Raw genomic sequence first — 16636 nt, 5'->3', positions numbered from 1 at the left:
TGCAGAGTGGAGCAGTGAAGTGCTCTGGTGCTGTTTTTACTCTTTTTTTTTGAGACAGAGTTTTGTTCTTGTTGCCCAGGCTAGAGTGCAATGGTGCGACCTCAGCTCACCGCAACCTCCGCCTCCCAGGTTCAAGCGATTCTCCTGCCTCAGCCTCCCAAGTAGCTGGGATTACAGGCATGCACCACCACATCCCACTAATTTTTTTGTATTTTTAGTAGAGACGGGGTTTCTCCATTTTGGTCAGGCTGGTCATGAAGCATTTGCTGAAGAGGCAACTGTAGTACAACTAAAAGAACTGTTAACCTCAAGTTGGACATACCTGGGTTTGAATCGTAGCTCCACTGCTTCCTAGCTGCAAGCCTCAGACTTTCAATCTCTAAAAATGCCTATAATAATTACCTGAAAGGATGCTGTGAAGAGCAAATGAGACAATCTCTAATGAGCTCTGCAAAAGCTCTAAAGGCTGTCCAAATACGTGTTCAGTAGACATTTGTCATTGGATCAAAGAACTGCAATACTACTCCCCCTTAGCTGAGTGGGTCTCTTTATGGACATGATACTCCTTCTTCTATTGGCCCATCGTGTTTTTATGTGTGTATGTGTGTGTGTATGTATGAAGGACAAATAATATTTATGCCTATCAAAGAGGAGGAGACTGAGAAATTCTGGTATGCGCAAAGTCCCGGATGGCTCAGGTAACTAAGGGCCAAATGCTGGCTCAGTTACTTTTCAATTGTGTGCCTTCAGGCAAGTCTTTCACCTCTCTGAGCTTGTGTGTAAGATGGGGGATAATCATACTCACCTCAGAAGACTGATGGGAAGAGGCAAATGGACAGTAAATCGCAAAGTCTTTCTAAACCCAAAGACCTGTACAACTACAACTGTAGTGCTGCAGAGGGAGTTGTACTGAAAAAACATTACACAAAGAATTTGGTTAGGGTGAGGGCAGACTGAAGAATAGTAAAGTGGTTGGACTTTGGAATCAGAGGGCCTTGAGATTCTGTCCATTCTTCAAGGCCATGGGATGCAGGCAACTTGCTTAACTACATTCATCTAAAAGGGAAGAATACCTACATCTCAGTGAATTGTTGAGGATTAAGCATCTGCTATGTATGTATCTCCTTTCCTGCTCTGCACAAAGTAATTACCAGAATTACTATGGATAAGGCCCCAACAATTCACCTTCAATGTTTCATGCTTCTACTTTCCCTAACTTCAGCTTAGTTTTGGAAGGTGTGAACACTTCTTAAGGGCAAAGTTCCATTCTAGGGTCCAGGAACCAGGAACTAATGGTCAGAAGCTGGAAGCTCATGGCAGGCAGGACTCCATCCCTCCCAGACCTGTGAAATCTTATTGTCACTCACTCTGGCTTAGGACAATGAAGTGAAGCTAAAATCAGGGTCCATGAACCCATGTAGTCCATTTGAAAGGATTCGCATAAAAATGGTCAAATATGCAAATGTTTAGTGCTGCTTAGTAAGGTAAGCACCATGTTGTAGGTCACAGTGTGGCCAAGTCTATCTGTGCTAAACTCCATGGTAAGAGCCACCAGGCTTCCTGGAAAGGCTGCATTTCTCAGAAACACATGAACCAAATCATACCTTCTGTACTACATGGTAAGCTTTCACAATGCCAAAGAAAATGGAATGCAACAGAACTTTTAATCCCATAAAAGACTCAATATATTTGGCACCCTCATTTTATAGTACTCCTTTTTGGTACAGAATCATTTTGCCAAAATACTCCTGTGATACAGATGCACATGATTAACTTTAAAATGGAATTTCACCCATTGAAGAGCCCCAAAAGAACAATATGGTAGTGCAGCATGAACTAACATGCAATTTCTAATTTTCAATATCCCCAAATTGCAAAATACTAATAGCTAATATATATACTACATGCCAAGTATTAAGTACTTTGTAATATTATCATAATCTGTTATAACCGCACTATGAGGAAAGTAGAATAGTACAATTATCTCACTTTGCAGATGAAGAAGCTGAGGTATAGAGATCAATTTACACAAAATCATATAGGCTGTTAGGCTCTCAAGTCTAGCTCTTAAGAGTTGATAAATGTGGAGCCTTTGGCTAGTAAGCTTTGCTACTTCTGGAAATGAATTTAGCCTTAGAAGTATGTTGAAAACTACTGTTTATGATTTGCTGTTAGACCAACAGGTAAACAGTGAACTATAAGTCAGTGTCACGAAAAGATCAGTGTCATGAAAAGGCTAGAGTACATGGAGGGGGAAGATAACTTCTGGCTTGGGAGGTGGCCAGAGGGTCAAAGAAAGCTTTGCAGCAGTGGCATTTGAGCCAGGCCTTGGAAGATAAAAAACATTTGTGTCCTATACTTAGTAGGAGCTTGGTCAAGACAACACAAATATTAACAAAACTAATGACCTAGATGACATTAAGAAATATACCCTAAACAAGATGCACAACACATGTGTGACAATATTCTTGCTTCATTTCAATATCCACTTTACCCTAGTGTTCTGATTTCCAGTTTGGCTGTCATATCCATGTTCGTAACAATACCAAAATAGATTATGGAGACCAAAATCTAATACTGTTTCTTTTTTATGATAAACGCCTTTTATTATATCTCAGTGTGCAAAAATACAAATTATCTTAAAAAAAAATACAGAGCACTCTCGCTATGGATCCAGGCAAAGACAGGACAAACAAAAATTCCCTAACAGATGACAGTGAACACTTCGGTGGATTGAATCTGGGAACTACAATAGCCCTGCTCTCATTATACTATGAAGCCAAATTAATCAACTTTGATAATGATACACACTTAAACTATCAAAACCAATTAAGGCACAGTATCATTCAAAATTTACAGACAGAAGAGCAATAATCCCGAGAAAATATAATTAAAATACTCTGCTGAACATGGAATGACACCACATTTGTAACTTAACACTGGCAAAATTTGGAATGATTATAGCATAAAAGACATGGTTTTTCTGAAAAGTGGACAGGGAGGTGTGGTATATAGGAAAGTGGCTCACATTCAAGACTCAAGTTTATTTTTTAAAAGATCTCTTCTGCATTAGATTCTAGGTTTCTTTTTTGGTTTCAAAACTGGGTCTACAATCCATAAAAATGACATTAATGGAGATCTTAAAAACAATCTGGGCCGGGCGCGGTGGCTCACGCCTGTAATCCCAGCACTTTGGGAGGCCGAGGCGGGCGGATCACGAGGTCAGGAGATCGAGACCATCCTGGCTAACACGGTGAAACCCCGTCTCTACTAAAAATACAAAAAATTAGCCGGGCGTGGTAGCGGGCGCCTGTAGTCCCAGCTACTCGGGAGGCTGAGGCAGGAGAATGGCGTGAACCCGGGAGGCGGAGCTTGCAGTGAGCCGAGATCGCGCCACTGCACTCCAGCCCAGGCGACAGAGCGAGACTCCGTCTCAAAAAAAAAAAAAAAAAAAAAAAAAAAAAAAAAAAAAAAAACAATCTGATTATACCAGCAGTTTGGTAACATATCGGTAGAGCTGTTCTGTAAATGCTTCAGGGGAAAATTTTTCCTTCACTCTGGCTCTTCCAGCCAGGCCCATGGTGGCTTTTAAGGAAGGTTCACGGATGAACTTTTCTATTGCTTCTGAGAAGTGCACCGGGTCAGGCTCACATAGAAACCCTGTGACACTGTGGTCAATGGACTCCAAGGGTCCACCCGAATTTACAGCAATGACTGGGCACTGCATGTACATGGCTTCCAGAGGGACAATGCCAAAGTGCTCATTGCTTGGTGTGTAAAGCACACACGTGCAGCTGTGGAGGAGGGAGATTTTCTGTTTGTCTGAGAAAGACCTCAAGAAGGTCACATACTGGCCAAGGTCGGACTGTTGGACCATTTTCTTCAATTCCTGATAATGTTCCACATTCTCCAGGACTCTCTCATCATAACCACCTGCCACGATCAGATGAACCCTCTCCCAATCTTGGGATGTCAATCTTCCACGCAGCTGTACTAGGGCTTCCAGTGCCAAAGTCAGATTTTTCTTCCTTTCGTATCTGTTGATGGAGAGCAGCAGGAATTTTTTCCCCTTGGGGACTAGGTCATCCAGCTTTTCAGGAACAACTGAGTCAAAGCTGGTGACATTTAGAGATGGATAGAGGACATCAGGGTCTATGTGAGACAGGGACTTGAATGTTTCCTTAAAAACAGCAGCTGTGAACTGGCTGTTGACTAAGATGCAGTCTGCCATGCCTGTGGTGTACTCCTCTATCCAGTCAATTGGGGCCCTGTATAGTCGTTTAAGAAAAGAATCTCTCTTGGTGAGAAGCAGATCTGGGAAGTGACAGTAAAATAGGATCTTCTTCCGCCGTCTAGCCAGCCTGAACACTGGGATACAGGCAGACACCTAGCCAAAGCAAAAATCAACAGCGGATAAAGTGGTCAACTCAACTTCAACCAAACCAAAAACACAGACACCCACCCCGTCTGGCTAGTCTGTGGGCTCCTCATGGGCAATGTCTGATTCTGTTTTATTCCCCAAGACTCTCACCCAGTACCATATGCCTGGTGTACAGAAGGCTACAGACGTTTGCTAGATGTGTGCTAAACATTTAAAGCTTCAAGTCCAGTGATTTCCTCTTGTATAGTGCTGTCTAATAGAAATCTAGTAATATTAAAAATGTTTTTAAGGGTGAAATTAATTTTAACATATTATTTACCGAAAACATTATCATTTCAAAATGTAACCAATACTAAACAGTATTAATGAGATACTTTATATATACATATATTTCACATTACATCTTCAAAATCGGTTTGTATTTTAACTTTAGCACATCTCAGTTTAGACTAGCCACATTTCAAGTGCTCAACAGCCACATGTGGCTAGTGGCTACCATACTGAACAGTGCCGCTCTAGGATCTTTCTCCTTCTAAGGAACTGAATGAACTATAGTAGTTTAGAGCACAAGCTCTAGATTAAAGACTGCCAGGGTTTGAATCTCAGCTCTACTAACTGTGTGGCCACGATCAAGTAATTTATCCCACTCTGGGCCTTAGTTTCCTCTTCTGTAACATGGTGACAATTATAGTTCAAAAAACCCATATACTTTTTGTGATTATTAAATGCACTGATATATGCAAAACACATGGAGTTTAGCACACAGTATGTGCTCAATAAATATTAAAGCTAGTCATCATTGAGCATGAACTACATGCTGGCATTACCACAGACTTTCTTGTTGGGTAATCTTTACAAGTCATTTTAGTCTCAGCTAACTTAAAACCTGAAGAAGGTAACTTTAGGGATAATGTGCAATTTATTCAAAGCCACTTAATTAAAGCAGTAGATACGGAACTTGAATCCAAGATGCCTATTTCCAAGCCAATAATTTTTCCTCTACCCACTATAGTCTCAGCTGCCTCATGCCTACTGACACATGCAGGATGTTTGGTAAATGTCCACGTTACTTAAAAAGAAAGCTTCCATGCAAGCAAGGATAATCAAAAGTAACTCAGGAGTCATAATTAAAGAAACACAAATACAAATGTGATGCCATCTGCACCTATCAGTTTGGCAAAGATTAAAATGGTTAATATCCAAGGCGGACAAAAGCATGGAGTAAGAGGCTCTATCATACATTGTGGGGGAGTAAAGTGACACAGCCTCCTTGGTAGGCAAACTTGGCAGTAGCTATTGATATTTAAAATGAACAACTCTTAGACCCACCAACTTTAGGAATTTCCTCAAACGACATATTTGCAGAAGTACAAAAATATTTTTTAAAAAAGAAGTAAAAGGATGTTCATTACAACACTGATCTATTCACAAAAAACTAGTCACAACATTAGTGTCCTTTAAGGAGAATGTTTAATTATGACACACTTAAACAAAAGTGGATTTTCTGGCCACTATGAAGAATGAAGTGAATCTCTAATATTGATACATAAGAATGTCCCGGCTGGGCGCAGTGGCTCATGCCTGTAATCCCAGCACTTTGGGAGGCCGAGGTGGGCGGATCGCGAGGTCAGGAGTTCGAGACCAGCCTGGCCAACATGGTGAAACCCCATCTCTACTAAAAATAGAAAAAATTAGCCGGGCGTGGGGCGCGCACCTGTACTCCCAGCTACTCTGGAGGCGGAGGTTGCAGTGAGCCGAGATCGCGCCACTGCACTCCAGCCTGGGAGACAGAGCAAGACTCCGTTTCAAAATAAATAAATAAATAAATAAATAAATAAATAAATTTTTGCTGAAAAAGAAGATGCCTAATAGTAGGTATGTCATAATACCAATTATGTACCAATAAGAAGATATAGATATACCTATGAAAAGACACAGGCTGGTGTCACCACAACTTCTGAAAAAATACAAGAGAAACTTAACGGTGGCTATCTTCAGGGAGTAGAATAGGACGGGGCTTTTAGGTTACATCCTTCTATACTACTAAATTTTTAATCGAGTAAATGTTACTTTTTAAAGTCATCTTTTTTAGGATGGGGAAAAATGCACGAAGGAAAGAGTCAAGAATAGCTACAGGGCAGATCCAGGTGGACATTATTTACCAAGGTAAAAAGCTTGAACTTTTCTCCAAAAACCAATGGGGAGCCATGTACAAGTTTTAATAGGGGCATGATATATTCAGCTTGGCGTTTTTAACACATGACACTGCTGAGGACGGTGTGGCCTGGCTCCGAACACAAGGACAGTGGGATGCAAATGGCCTGAAAGGAGAGTCAACAAAAATAACAGGTAAGCGGGAAGACAACGCGCGAGTTACTCATTAGTAAAAGGTGACTGAAGCTGACTTCTAATACCAGCGTTTCTCAGAGCCCCAAAGACTGACTACCTCGGAATCACCCTATGACCCAGTTAAAATGCAGATTTCTGGGCCCCACCTCAGGGCACCTGGATGAAAACTTCCTGGAGAATGGAACCCCAGCAATCTGCAACTTTAAATGGGCCCACACTAAAGTTAGAGAACCACAGGCTCGCTCACAACCCTGACTTCTCCATGTCAGTTCCGATCTTTGCGAACCGCAGACAGGGAAGGTCTTCTCTCAGGGGTCATGCCCGCGGCCGCCCTCCACGGCGAGGTCCGCACTCGCGCAGCCGGCCCCGCGGCCGCCTCACCTGGTCGCACACTACCACGTCGAACTCCTCGTCGGCGAGGAACAGCACGTAGAGCGCCAGGAAGACCATGCGCACGTAGGCGCAGACGGCGGCGCCGCGGCCGCCCCAGCCCAGGCCTCGCGGCAGCCAGTCCCCGGCACAGCGCACCGGTAGCTCGCGGCTCTCGGCGAAACAGTGGCCCGGGTCGTAGTGCGCTGTCCAGATCTTCACGCTACACCCGCGCGTCTGCAGCGCCAGCGCCGCGTCCAACACCAGCCGCTCAGCGCCGCCCACGCCCAGGTCTGGGTGCAGAAACAGCACCGACGGCTTGGGAACCGAGTCCCGTTCCCGGCCCTGCTCCTCCGCCATGGCCCTGGAGCCGCAACTGCACCCCGCACCCTGATGGGGGTCTTCTGCGCAAGCTCCGCGCTCGTAGCTCCCAGCTGGCCACTGCGGGCCGACCCCGCCCTGCCGTACGTGCGTCAGTTAGGCCACATCAGCGCAAATCTGTGAGGGTCTAGTAACTGCCTGAGAAAATAGCTTGTCTGACCCCGGTTATATTTTTCCTTCGGTAGGGATTGTAGTTTCTGAAGGACGTTGTGATCCAAAGGAAGGAGGCCGGAGGTCTCTACTTCCCATATAGCAGGTAACTAAGTTGTCTGTAGCAGACTGTCTACAGGCATATCGTGAGACGACCCAGGCGTCCCTGGAGTCAGAGAGGACCTTGCCTCCAAGTCCGGGGGCGGGGCCTGAGCCAGTCTCGCCAGCTGCCGGTCCTTCGGAGGCTCCGTAACTTTCTATCCGTCCGCGTCAGCGCCTTGCCACCCTCATCTCCAATATGGTATGGCGGCCCTTCCATGATCCCCGCCTCTCCCAGAAGCCCTGACTCCTCCTGCTTTGCGCCGTGCTTTTCCTCTGTAGCTCCCTTGCTTCCCCCAGCCTCGGGTGTGGGTGTCTAGGCCGGGGTTCTGGGGCAGGCCTGCCGCGCTCACCCGTCTGTCTGCTTGTCTCCCTCTACAGCCTGGTCCGACCCCCAGTGGCACTAACGTGGGATCCTCAGGGCGCTCTCCCAGCAAAGCAGTGGCCGCCCGGGCGGCGGGATCCACTGTCCGGCAGAGGTAAGGAACCCTGCAGTTCGTTCGCTTCCAGACTCGGAGATAGGACCCAGAACCTCGCTGATTCTGGGGTGGAGACCCTAGCATGTGAAGATTGACAAAGGCAAAATGAGCTTCTAGTGACGTGGCCGTGGGAGTAGTTAAAGGCCTTTTGGGAGGAAGGCGACATTTTTTTTCTCGTTGCTCAGTTTAGGGCACTACTCTTAAAAAAGGAAAGTTAACAAACTGGAATAGAGTCAGAGATAACTTTGAGAAAACCGATGTCATTAAACTGGTGTCTCTGGACCTGAGGTTTGCACTCACATTTCCATCTGGCGGCCCCATAAGCAATCTGTCCTACAGATAACTCGTCCTACACAAAACTTAGTCTCTTTTCAGCTCAGCTCTCTCACTCTCAATTATATCTCCTTACTTCCATATGGCACTGTTGTACACTCATTTACTCAGAGCCAGAAACGTCAGCGTCATCTTGGATTTTTCTTATGCTCTTTCTCTCTCTAGTCATATGCCAGACTTTAAACTCTGCTTGAAAGCTTTCTCATAAGCTCTTTCCTTCTCTCTTTCTACTGCTTTGCATTTGCTACTTAACCCTTTTCTTCAGGCTGTTTGCCTTCCAGTCCATCGTTCACTCTGCTGTTACTCTTCTGCGTAGTTTCTGTTACTTTCTTGTTGCTGAACTAAAAAAAAAAAAAAAAAAACCAGGGGGATACCAAAGCTCTTAGTGGTCATTTCAGCCTAACCTTTCTTTTTCCTTTTTTTTTTTTGGGATGGAGTCTCACTCTGTCGCCCAGGCTGGAGTGCAGTGGCACGATCTCGGCTCACTGCAGCCTCTGCCTCCAGAGTTCAAGCGATTCTCCTGCCTCAGCCTCCTGAGTAGCTGAGACTGCAGGCACGTGCCACCACACCCAGCTAATTTTTTGTATTTTTAGTAGAGACGGGGTTTCACCATGTTAGCCAGGATGGTCTCGATCTCCTGACCTTGTGATCCTCCCGTCTCTGCCTCCAAAAGTGCTGGAATTACAGGCGTGAGCCACTGCGCCCGGCCTTCAGCCTAATCTTTTCTTTGCTGTCCTATGATCCAGCACTCGTGAACTCATTACTGTTTTCTGAATTCACAAACTTTCTCCCTCATCTCAAGGCAAATTTCTACTTATTTTCCAAGACTAAGCTCAGGGGTTATTTCCTCTTGAGGCCTTCTCTGTCTGTAAGCAGCAATAGCTACTAGTTTTCCCTTTTGCCCCCATAGCATTTTGTTCATATCATTATAAGACCAGTGATGTTTCCATATTTATCTCCTTTAGACTTTAACAGAGAACCTGCTCAAGTCATTTCTATCCCAGGTACCCACCATAAGGCATGACACAATAAATAATGACTGAAGGAAGGAATCAAGCAACCAAGTTGTTTTGGGATTTTTGAAGGAACTAGTGGGGTTTTATCTAGGGAGGAAAAAGTCTTGAACACATGCATGGAAACTTCTGAAGGATGTGAAGAGGGATGTGACATTTTCTGGCTGCAACAGGTAAATCTAAAACTGATGATTTGAACTTACATGAAATATTTCACATCAGAACAAAGACATTATAATAGAACTGGCAGAAATGTAAAATTATCCTGAATGATTTTGAGTTCCCTGTCATTGGGATGTTCATGAGGAGTGTATCAGGCTGAGGTTTAACTTATATGGGCTTTGAGTGCTGTCCCCTTCCCACCCTGGGTTTTAGAGATTTTTCGTGCAGGAATGGAAAACATGTCCTGTGGGTGTGGTTCCTTGGGAATGGTTCTGCTTAATGAGAATTGGTAATACTGTGGCAGGGAAGTTTGGCCATCCGAGAATTTGTAAAGAAATAAAAGAAAAAGCACATATTTATCAAATGTACATATGATAATGAAATAATTTATTTAATAGTAAAAATGAAATAACTGATGCACAAGTGAAATGGAGAACTGAAACATTTGAAGACAGACAGATGCAGTTTTTAAAGTCGTGGGTGTTGGTGTCATCTTTTAGGATTCAGTGTGATAGAGCTAGTGTAACAAGAAAGACCATGGTTGTATGTATTGAGAGACCTGACAGTGTTTCCTTCTAGAATGGTAGTGATTAAGTATCATTTCATGAGTATAATGTAATAAGTATTGGTTGTTTAAGAATATCTTTGCTTTATAAGTCTGAGAAAACACTGGAAGTTAATGATTCATAATAGTGCTTTGGATTATGTTGTCTGTAGAGTTGCCTTCTCCATGCTTGATGAGGTGATAGATACTACCTTGGAGGAGAAATGTTATTAAATTTAAGCTCAGGCCAGAGTTGGTGTTCTTGCTCTCCTAAATACAATATAAAAGGAACTTGCTGTGAGGAGCAATAATGCTTTATCAACTGTAAAGGTGTGAAGTGCCACATAGTGTTCTAGCAGGATTAATGGGAATCAGGGATATTAAGATGGCGGAATAGCCACCAATGTATAGACATCAAGGTATTGAGGTCTACTACATGCCAAATGCTGTTTCATCTCCGAAGATGGGTCTGTGAACAAGATAGGCAAGGTTTGTACTCATGAACCTTATATTCCAGTGTGGGAGATCAAACGCAAGGAAAATAAGACAATGTAATTTCAGGCAATAAGGGCTATGAAGATAAATAAAGCTGGGTGGGGGATAGAGAGTGGTGAGGATAGGGCAAAGGTAGGTAGTTGTTTTAGATAGGGTGTTCACAGTAGGTAATACCTGAGTAGATACCTGAAAGAAGCAAGAGAGCAAATCACACAATGGTTTGGGGACGAATAGGCCTCCTAGGCAAAAGGAGTGGGTAAGTATGAAGATTCTGAGGTCGATGAGGTTGGCTTTGAGGAGCAACAGAAGCACCATGTTAGAACCAAGTGTGTAACTGGTTAGTTATGAAAACCATTGTGTTGAGGTATAGAAGGGAGAGACAGTTATACAGTGGCCAGAAAGAAAGGGTAAAATAGCCCCTAAATACAAATTTGAGAGATTCAATGTGTTTTATTAACCTTTACCTAGCTACCCCTAGGGAATGGGAAGTATTTTGAGTACACTTTAGTATTTCTAGGGGCTCTGGTTTTCAAATACTCTTCTATGTTCCATGCGCCAGCAGAAATAAGAAATCTTAAGAGAAGCCAGCCTGACTCCTCTGGGGCTCCTGTAATTCCAGGAAACTTTGAAGTCAGGAACTGGAGGTGTGATATTGTGGAAATAGTAGGAAGTGCATGCGTCCAAGTCCTGGCTCAGTCCATGACTATAATATGTTCACACTGGGTTTATCTTCTAGCTTAAAATCCTTTTCAATGAACAAGGAGGAAGATTTCAGCTGCATACCCCACAGATGGAATGACATGTATCTGTGTGTGTGAAACCTTTTCTAAGGGCATGAATCTTTCTGTAAATCCCTGTACAGTTATGTTTTGCCATTTACAATCAGTTTTCCCATAGGAATGGTCACACAATGAAGTTTTAAGTTCCCAGGCTACCACGTAGCCCATAATTAATGTGTCTGAAATATAATCCTTGTAGTACAATAGACCCAAATCATGGTTTGGCACTGATTGCTTTCAAAGTTCTGGCATGAACACAGCTCTTCCTGTTAGAACAAGGACTGCACTCTCCCACTCCGTCATGTAGCAGGGCAGGCTCCCCGTGCTGTAGACGGTGCTTCCTGCATTCAGAGTGTGGAGTAAAGACCGTGGTTGGGTAAAGGAGGCATGAGGACCAGAATGGGGAGGAAAGCAAGAATAGATAGTAGGGATAGGGTTTTCACTTCTCTTCTTTTCCGTATATGCCCTTCCCTTTTTCAAAAATCCAGAATCATCAGCCCACAGATACTGGAGTGAGATTTTGAGGGAGGGTATACTGGGATTTGATGCTGAATGGTGCAGGCAGCAATGAGATAGGCTTCCCCTCTCCTCCCCACTAGGACTTCTGAGTTGGTGATACATGGTCTGAAGAAAATTGCTTGTGACTTCTCACCACTTGCCCCTTACCCCCATATTGTACCACTCCAACATGGGGCACGATGAGCAGCTGGGGTTGGGGAAGTACTGCAGGGAAGGGTAGTTGCTGGGTGGGGTTCCCCGGTGACTGAGGGCTTCTCCCAAAGAGGAGAGAAAGGATTCCTTGGGCCTATTCCTTGGCAGCAGAGTCCTAAGTGCTGCTAGGCTGCTTCTGTCTGCCAGGGCTACGTGTATTACATAGTGTATCTTACAAGCCTTGATCCCCTTGTGAGAGACACGTTTTGGTTGGGTGTTCCCTGCGTTTTTTTTACATTCTACCTCTCTGTGCAAGATCTGTGATCACTATATTAAAATAGTGAAAACATGGCCAGGTGCGGTGGCTTGCACCTGTAATCCCAGCACTTTGGGAGGCCAAAGCAGGCAGATCATGAGGTCAGGAGTTCAAGACCAGCCTGGCCAGTATGGTGAAACCCTGTCTCTACTAAAAATACAAAAATTAGCTGGGCATGGTGGTGCACGCCTGTAATCCCAGCTAAGCAGGAGGCTGAGGCAGAAGAATCGCTTGAACCCAGGAGGCGGAGGTTGCAGTGAGCAGAAATTGTACTACTGCACTCCAGCCTGGGCAACAGAGCGAAACTCCGTCTCAAAAAAAAAAAAAAAAAAAAACTAGTGACAACACATAACAAAGTAATTTTTTATAAAGTGTGTACTCTATCTTGGGCCCTGGATATAATTAAAGCTTAAAGTTTTTGTCTGTTTGCAGTAAATATACTAATTTTAAAATACATCTTTTAAAGTAGCCATTTTAAGATCAGCTTGTGTGGATTCAGGGCATTTTAAAACAGGGATTTATTATTTGGCTTCATGAAAAATGCATGTGAGGAGAAAGTGAAATGCTTTGTCCACATGACACAGCTGGATGTTTTGGGCATGCAGATGGGCTCCAGGGTCAGAGCTAGGTTCAGCCACCTGTTGGCTGCAGGGTCTTAGATATTTTGCTTAACCTTTTCTGAGGCCAATTTGCCTCATTTATAAAATGGAAAAATCGTGACTGCTTTTCAGGGTTATTGTATGCATTGGCATCAGGTAGGCACTTAGTTCATTGTGGTTATCATGATCAAAGGAGTAAAAGCAGGAATTTGGGTAGATTCTAGCAAAGAAAGTTTTTTTTTTTTTTTGATTCCTTAACTGTGTAATAATGGTAGCATATGTTATAATGCTATTCTAATAATTTCCAGAAAAGGCCATTTGTAACATTTTCCTCTCTTTCAGGAAAAATGCCAGCTGTGGGACAAGGAGTGCAGGCCGCACAACCTCGGCAGGCACCGGGGGGATGTGGCGATTCTACACAGAAGATTCACCTGGGCTCAAAGTGTAAGTCTTAGGAACAGTCCTTGTGTTTCTGTCCAGTGGCAGCAGAGCAGCAGTGGCAGCGCTCTGTCTCTGTCACCAGTAGCGTTTGCCTTGATGCGATTTACTGTACACAACAGCCTCATTTGTGCCAGGTGGACTGGGTTTGGTTTGCCTGTTTATCAACCGATTAGGCATTGTAGGGCCGGGAATGACATCTTTTCATGGAGTGAGGGAAAGGAAAGGAAGTTCTTCATGGAGCTATGTCAGAATAAATGAGAACAGAGAGAACTGGAGGGAAAACTGCTTAATTAGATGAAATTGCTCTTCATTTGGTGTTCTTGCCCCGTACCAAGAAATAGGAGTAATCATTTGAATAGGAATTGGGTGATTTTTCAAAGTTCTCCTGAAGGCATAAGCTGATATTACTACAACCTGATGGAGGTTTTCCCATTAGGCTGTGTTACCAGGAGTTCCTCGGCCTCTTTGCCTTTGGTGGGTGGTGAGTAGACTCAGGAGGGTGAACATATAATACCACTTTCCAAGTTCTTAGGCATTGGAGTGCTCATTAGGTGATGGGAAATGGGTGTCCAGGGACCCCTGTCCCCATGCCTTGCTCAGGGTTTCTGGTGCTGTGTGGCAGATCTGATCCCACAGATTTCTGTTAGGTTCCAGAACACCACTGCCTACAACTGTTTCCTGACGAAACTCGGTGGATGAGGATTCGAAATAATAACAGCAACTCTGATTTACATAGCACTTTGTACTTTGCAAAGAACTTTCAATGTCTGTTGTCTAGTTTGATCTGCCCAGCAATCCAGTGAGGTGAGAGATGTTACCATTTTGTAGATGAGGACCTCAGGTTCAGAGAGGCAAAGTGACATGCTCAAAGACACACAACAAGAGGTGGAACTGGATATTCTGATTAAGTCCTATGCTTTTTGCATATTGTCCATCTGGTTAAAATAAAAAAGACAAAATTGAATTAATTTGGATTAGTTTTAATTAATTTGACCAGCACCTTGACTTTAGTTTACAAAGTCACAAATTTGTAACTTTACAAATTTGTAAAGTTTTTATTAATTTTAATTAGTTTTTATAATTTTAATTAGTTTTAATTAATTTGACCAGCACCTTGACTTTAGTTTACAAAGTCACAAAAGGATCACAAATTTAGTTTATAAAGCCTTCCCTGGAATTCTTGTTTTCTCTTATATTGGAGACTTATATGATAATGTGAGAATATATCTAGGAAGTAATTCTTGGGGTTGGGGATATGTGAGGTGGGGGTATCCTGACTGCCAACCTTTTGGTCTTTGGTGGAGGTAGTTTGAGTTTTCAGAGAGAATTTTTTTTTCTCCTTTAGCGACAGGGTTTTGCTCTGTCGCCCAGGCTGGAGTGCAATGGCATGATCATAGCTCATTGTAGTCTTGAATTCCTGGGCTCAAGTGATCTTTACTCCAGGAGACAAAATTGGATAAATTTGGATTAATTAGTCCTGAGTAGTTGGGACTACAAGTGCGCACTACAATGCCTGGCTAGTTTTTTGTACAAGCAGAATCTCACTGTGTTGCCCAGGCTGGTTTCTAACTCCTGGCCTCAGCCTCTCAAAGTGCTGGGATTATAGGCATGAGAGGGAACCTCAGAGAGAACATTTGTAGCCCATTGCTCTTCAGGGGACTCATTTTAAACCCTTCTCAAGAAGGTTGTCTTTTAATTTTTAATTTTTATGGGTATACAGGTGTATATATTTATGGGTTATATGAGATGTTTTGATACAGGCATACAATGTGTAATAATCATATCAGGGTGCGTGGGGTATCCATTACCTTAAGCATTTATCCTTTGTGTTATAAACAATCTAATTATACTGTTAGTTGTTTTACAATATACAATTAAATTATTTTTTGCTATAGTCACGTTGGTGTGCTAGCAAATACTAGGTCTTATTCAGAAGGTTGTCTTTAAATAAATCTTAATTTGAAAAAAAAAGTTTGGAATGGGTTCATTTGCACTGAAAGAGTTTTCTTCTTTTTATTTGAGAAGACAACAAATACGTGAAATTAGATTAATGTCTCCAAGACATCAGATCATTTCATTTGTATATGTTTTGGTATGTTTTACTAAAAGATAAGGACTCGTCCTTTTTAAACACAATTGCAGTGCCATCATCACACCTTCAAAAGTATCCACAATCATAATTTTAGAAATATTTTAAAATGATACAAATAATGTTTCTGGATGAACCTTGAGTGCTGCCCACCTTACCTCTACTTTTCCCCTAGGCAATCTTTAGTATTGCAGATCTAATAATATATTATTACTAAAAGTAAGCATGCTTTCTCTTCTTATTTCTAGTGGCCCTGTTCCAGTATTGGTTATGAGTCTTCTGTTCATCGCTTCTGTATTTATGTTGCACATTTGGGGCAAGTACACTCGTTCGTAGATTCAGTTACATCCATCTGTCATCTGAAGAAGGAGGAAAAAACCCAACATTTCTTGGACCAAAAGTATAGTGACTATCTGTTCATGAGAGAAATTTTCTGTAAGCTTGCTGTTTTACAGGGGATTTATCAATAATTGATTTTGAGGAATCAGTTTTTTTCTATGGCTAATAAACTTTTTAATTCACTTATACTGAGTCTGATCATTGATGCCTCACTGCTAGGGCCCTTAGTCTTTCTGCCTTTAGATTTGTAAGTAAATATGTAGCAAATATGTCTGGTGAATATTGAGTTTTTTGTTGGATTGACAGTTCCTCACATGACCATGTGGTTATTCAAGTCCAAGATTCTGTAATTGCCCTTGGCTTGTTTTCTTCTAGGTATTTCTGTCCTGGCGATTGTCCTTTTGGGTATTCTGTGGTTCTCAAGGAGTGTGTCTCTGACTCCGTCAGACAGATCTGTGTCCAAAGGAAGCTAGTACTTAGGAGAACAATCAAACAAGAAACCAGAAATCTCGGATGAAATGTTGGCGCAGTCTGTTCTTTGTCTTTAATAGGGCCATAGATTATATTTTGCCTCTTCTTTCTCAGTTCTTAATTTTATGAGTGTAGACCAGGGATTTCCATTCATCTACCTCTTATTGTTAAACCCATTTTGAGATAATCCATTTGA

General features: G+C 42.8%; 2 protein-coding genes across 3 annotated transcripts; one reads left to right on the top strand and one right to left on the bottom strand.

Moving 5' to 3' along the window:
* Positions 1-2580: 2580 nt before the first annotated feature.
* ALG2 (ALG2 alpha-1,3/1,6-mannosyltransferase) lies at positions 2581-7505 on the bottom strand. The gene is given in 2 exon segments (NM_001246559.1): positions 2581-4387; positions 7112-7505. Coding segments are annotated over 2 exon segments (1251 nt in total). The 5' UTR covers positions 7460-7505; the 3' UTR covers positions 2581-3484.
* Positions 7506-7585: 80 nt separating this feature from the next.
* On the top strand, positions 7586-16155 carry SEC61B (SEC61 translocon subunit beta). Of its 2 annotated transcripts, XM_063787627.1 has the most exons (5): positions 7586-7931; positions 8111-8208; positions 9507-9727; positions 13443-13544; positions 15879-16155. In XM_063787627.1, the coding sequence occupies exons 3-5, from the start codon at positions 9674-9676 to the stop codon at positions 16098-16100; spliced, it is 378 nt and encodes a 125-aa protein (XP_063643697.1). In that variant the 5' UTR covers positions 7586-7931; positions 8111-8208; positions 9507-9673; the 3' UTR covers positions 16101-16155. The 2 variants fall into 2 exon arrangements, with proteins under 2 accessions (XP_063643697.1, XP_001157550.2); XM_001157550.8 differs by lacking the exon at positions 9507-9727.
* Positions 16156-16636: the final 481 nt, after the last annotated feature.

The sequence above is a fragment of the Pan troglodytes genome, chromosome 11, assembly GCF_028858775.2.
Source record: "Pan troglodytes isolate AG18354 chromosome 11, NHGRI_mPanTro3-v2.0_pri, whole genome shotgun sequence".
NCBI classification, from domain to species: domain Eukaryota; kingdom Metazoa; phylum Chordata; class Mammalia; order Primates; family Hominidae; genus Pan; species Pan troglodytes.
The sequence above is the reverse complement of the archived record's forward strand: the minus strand, read 5'-3'. Positions and strand labels throughout refer to the sequence as shown.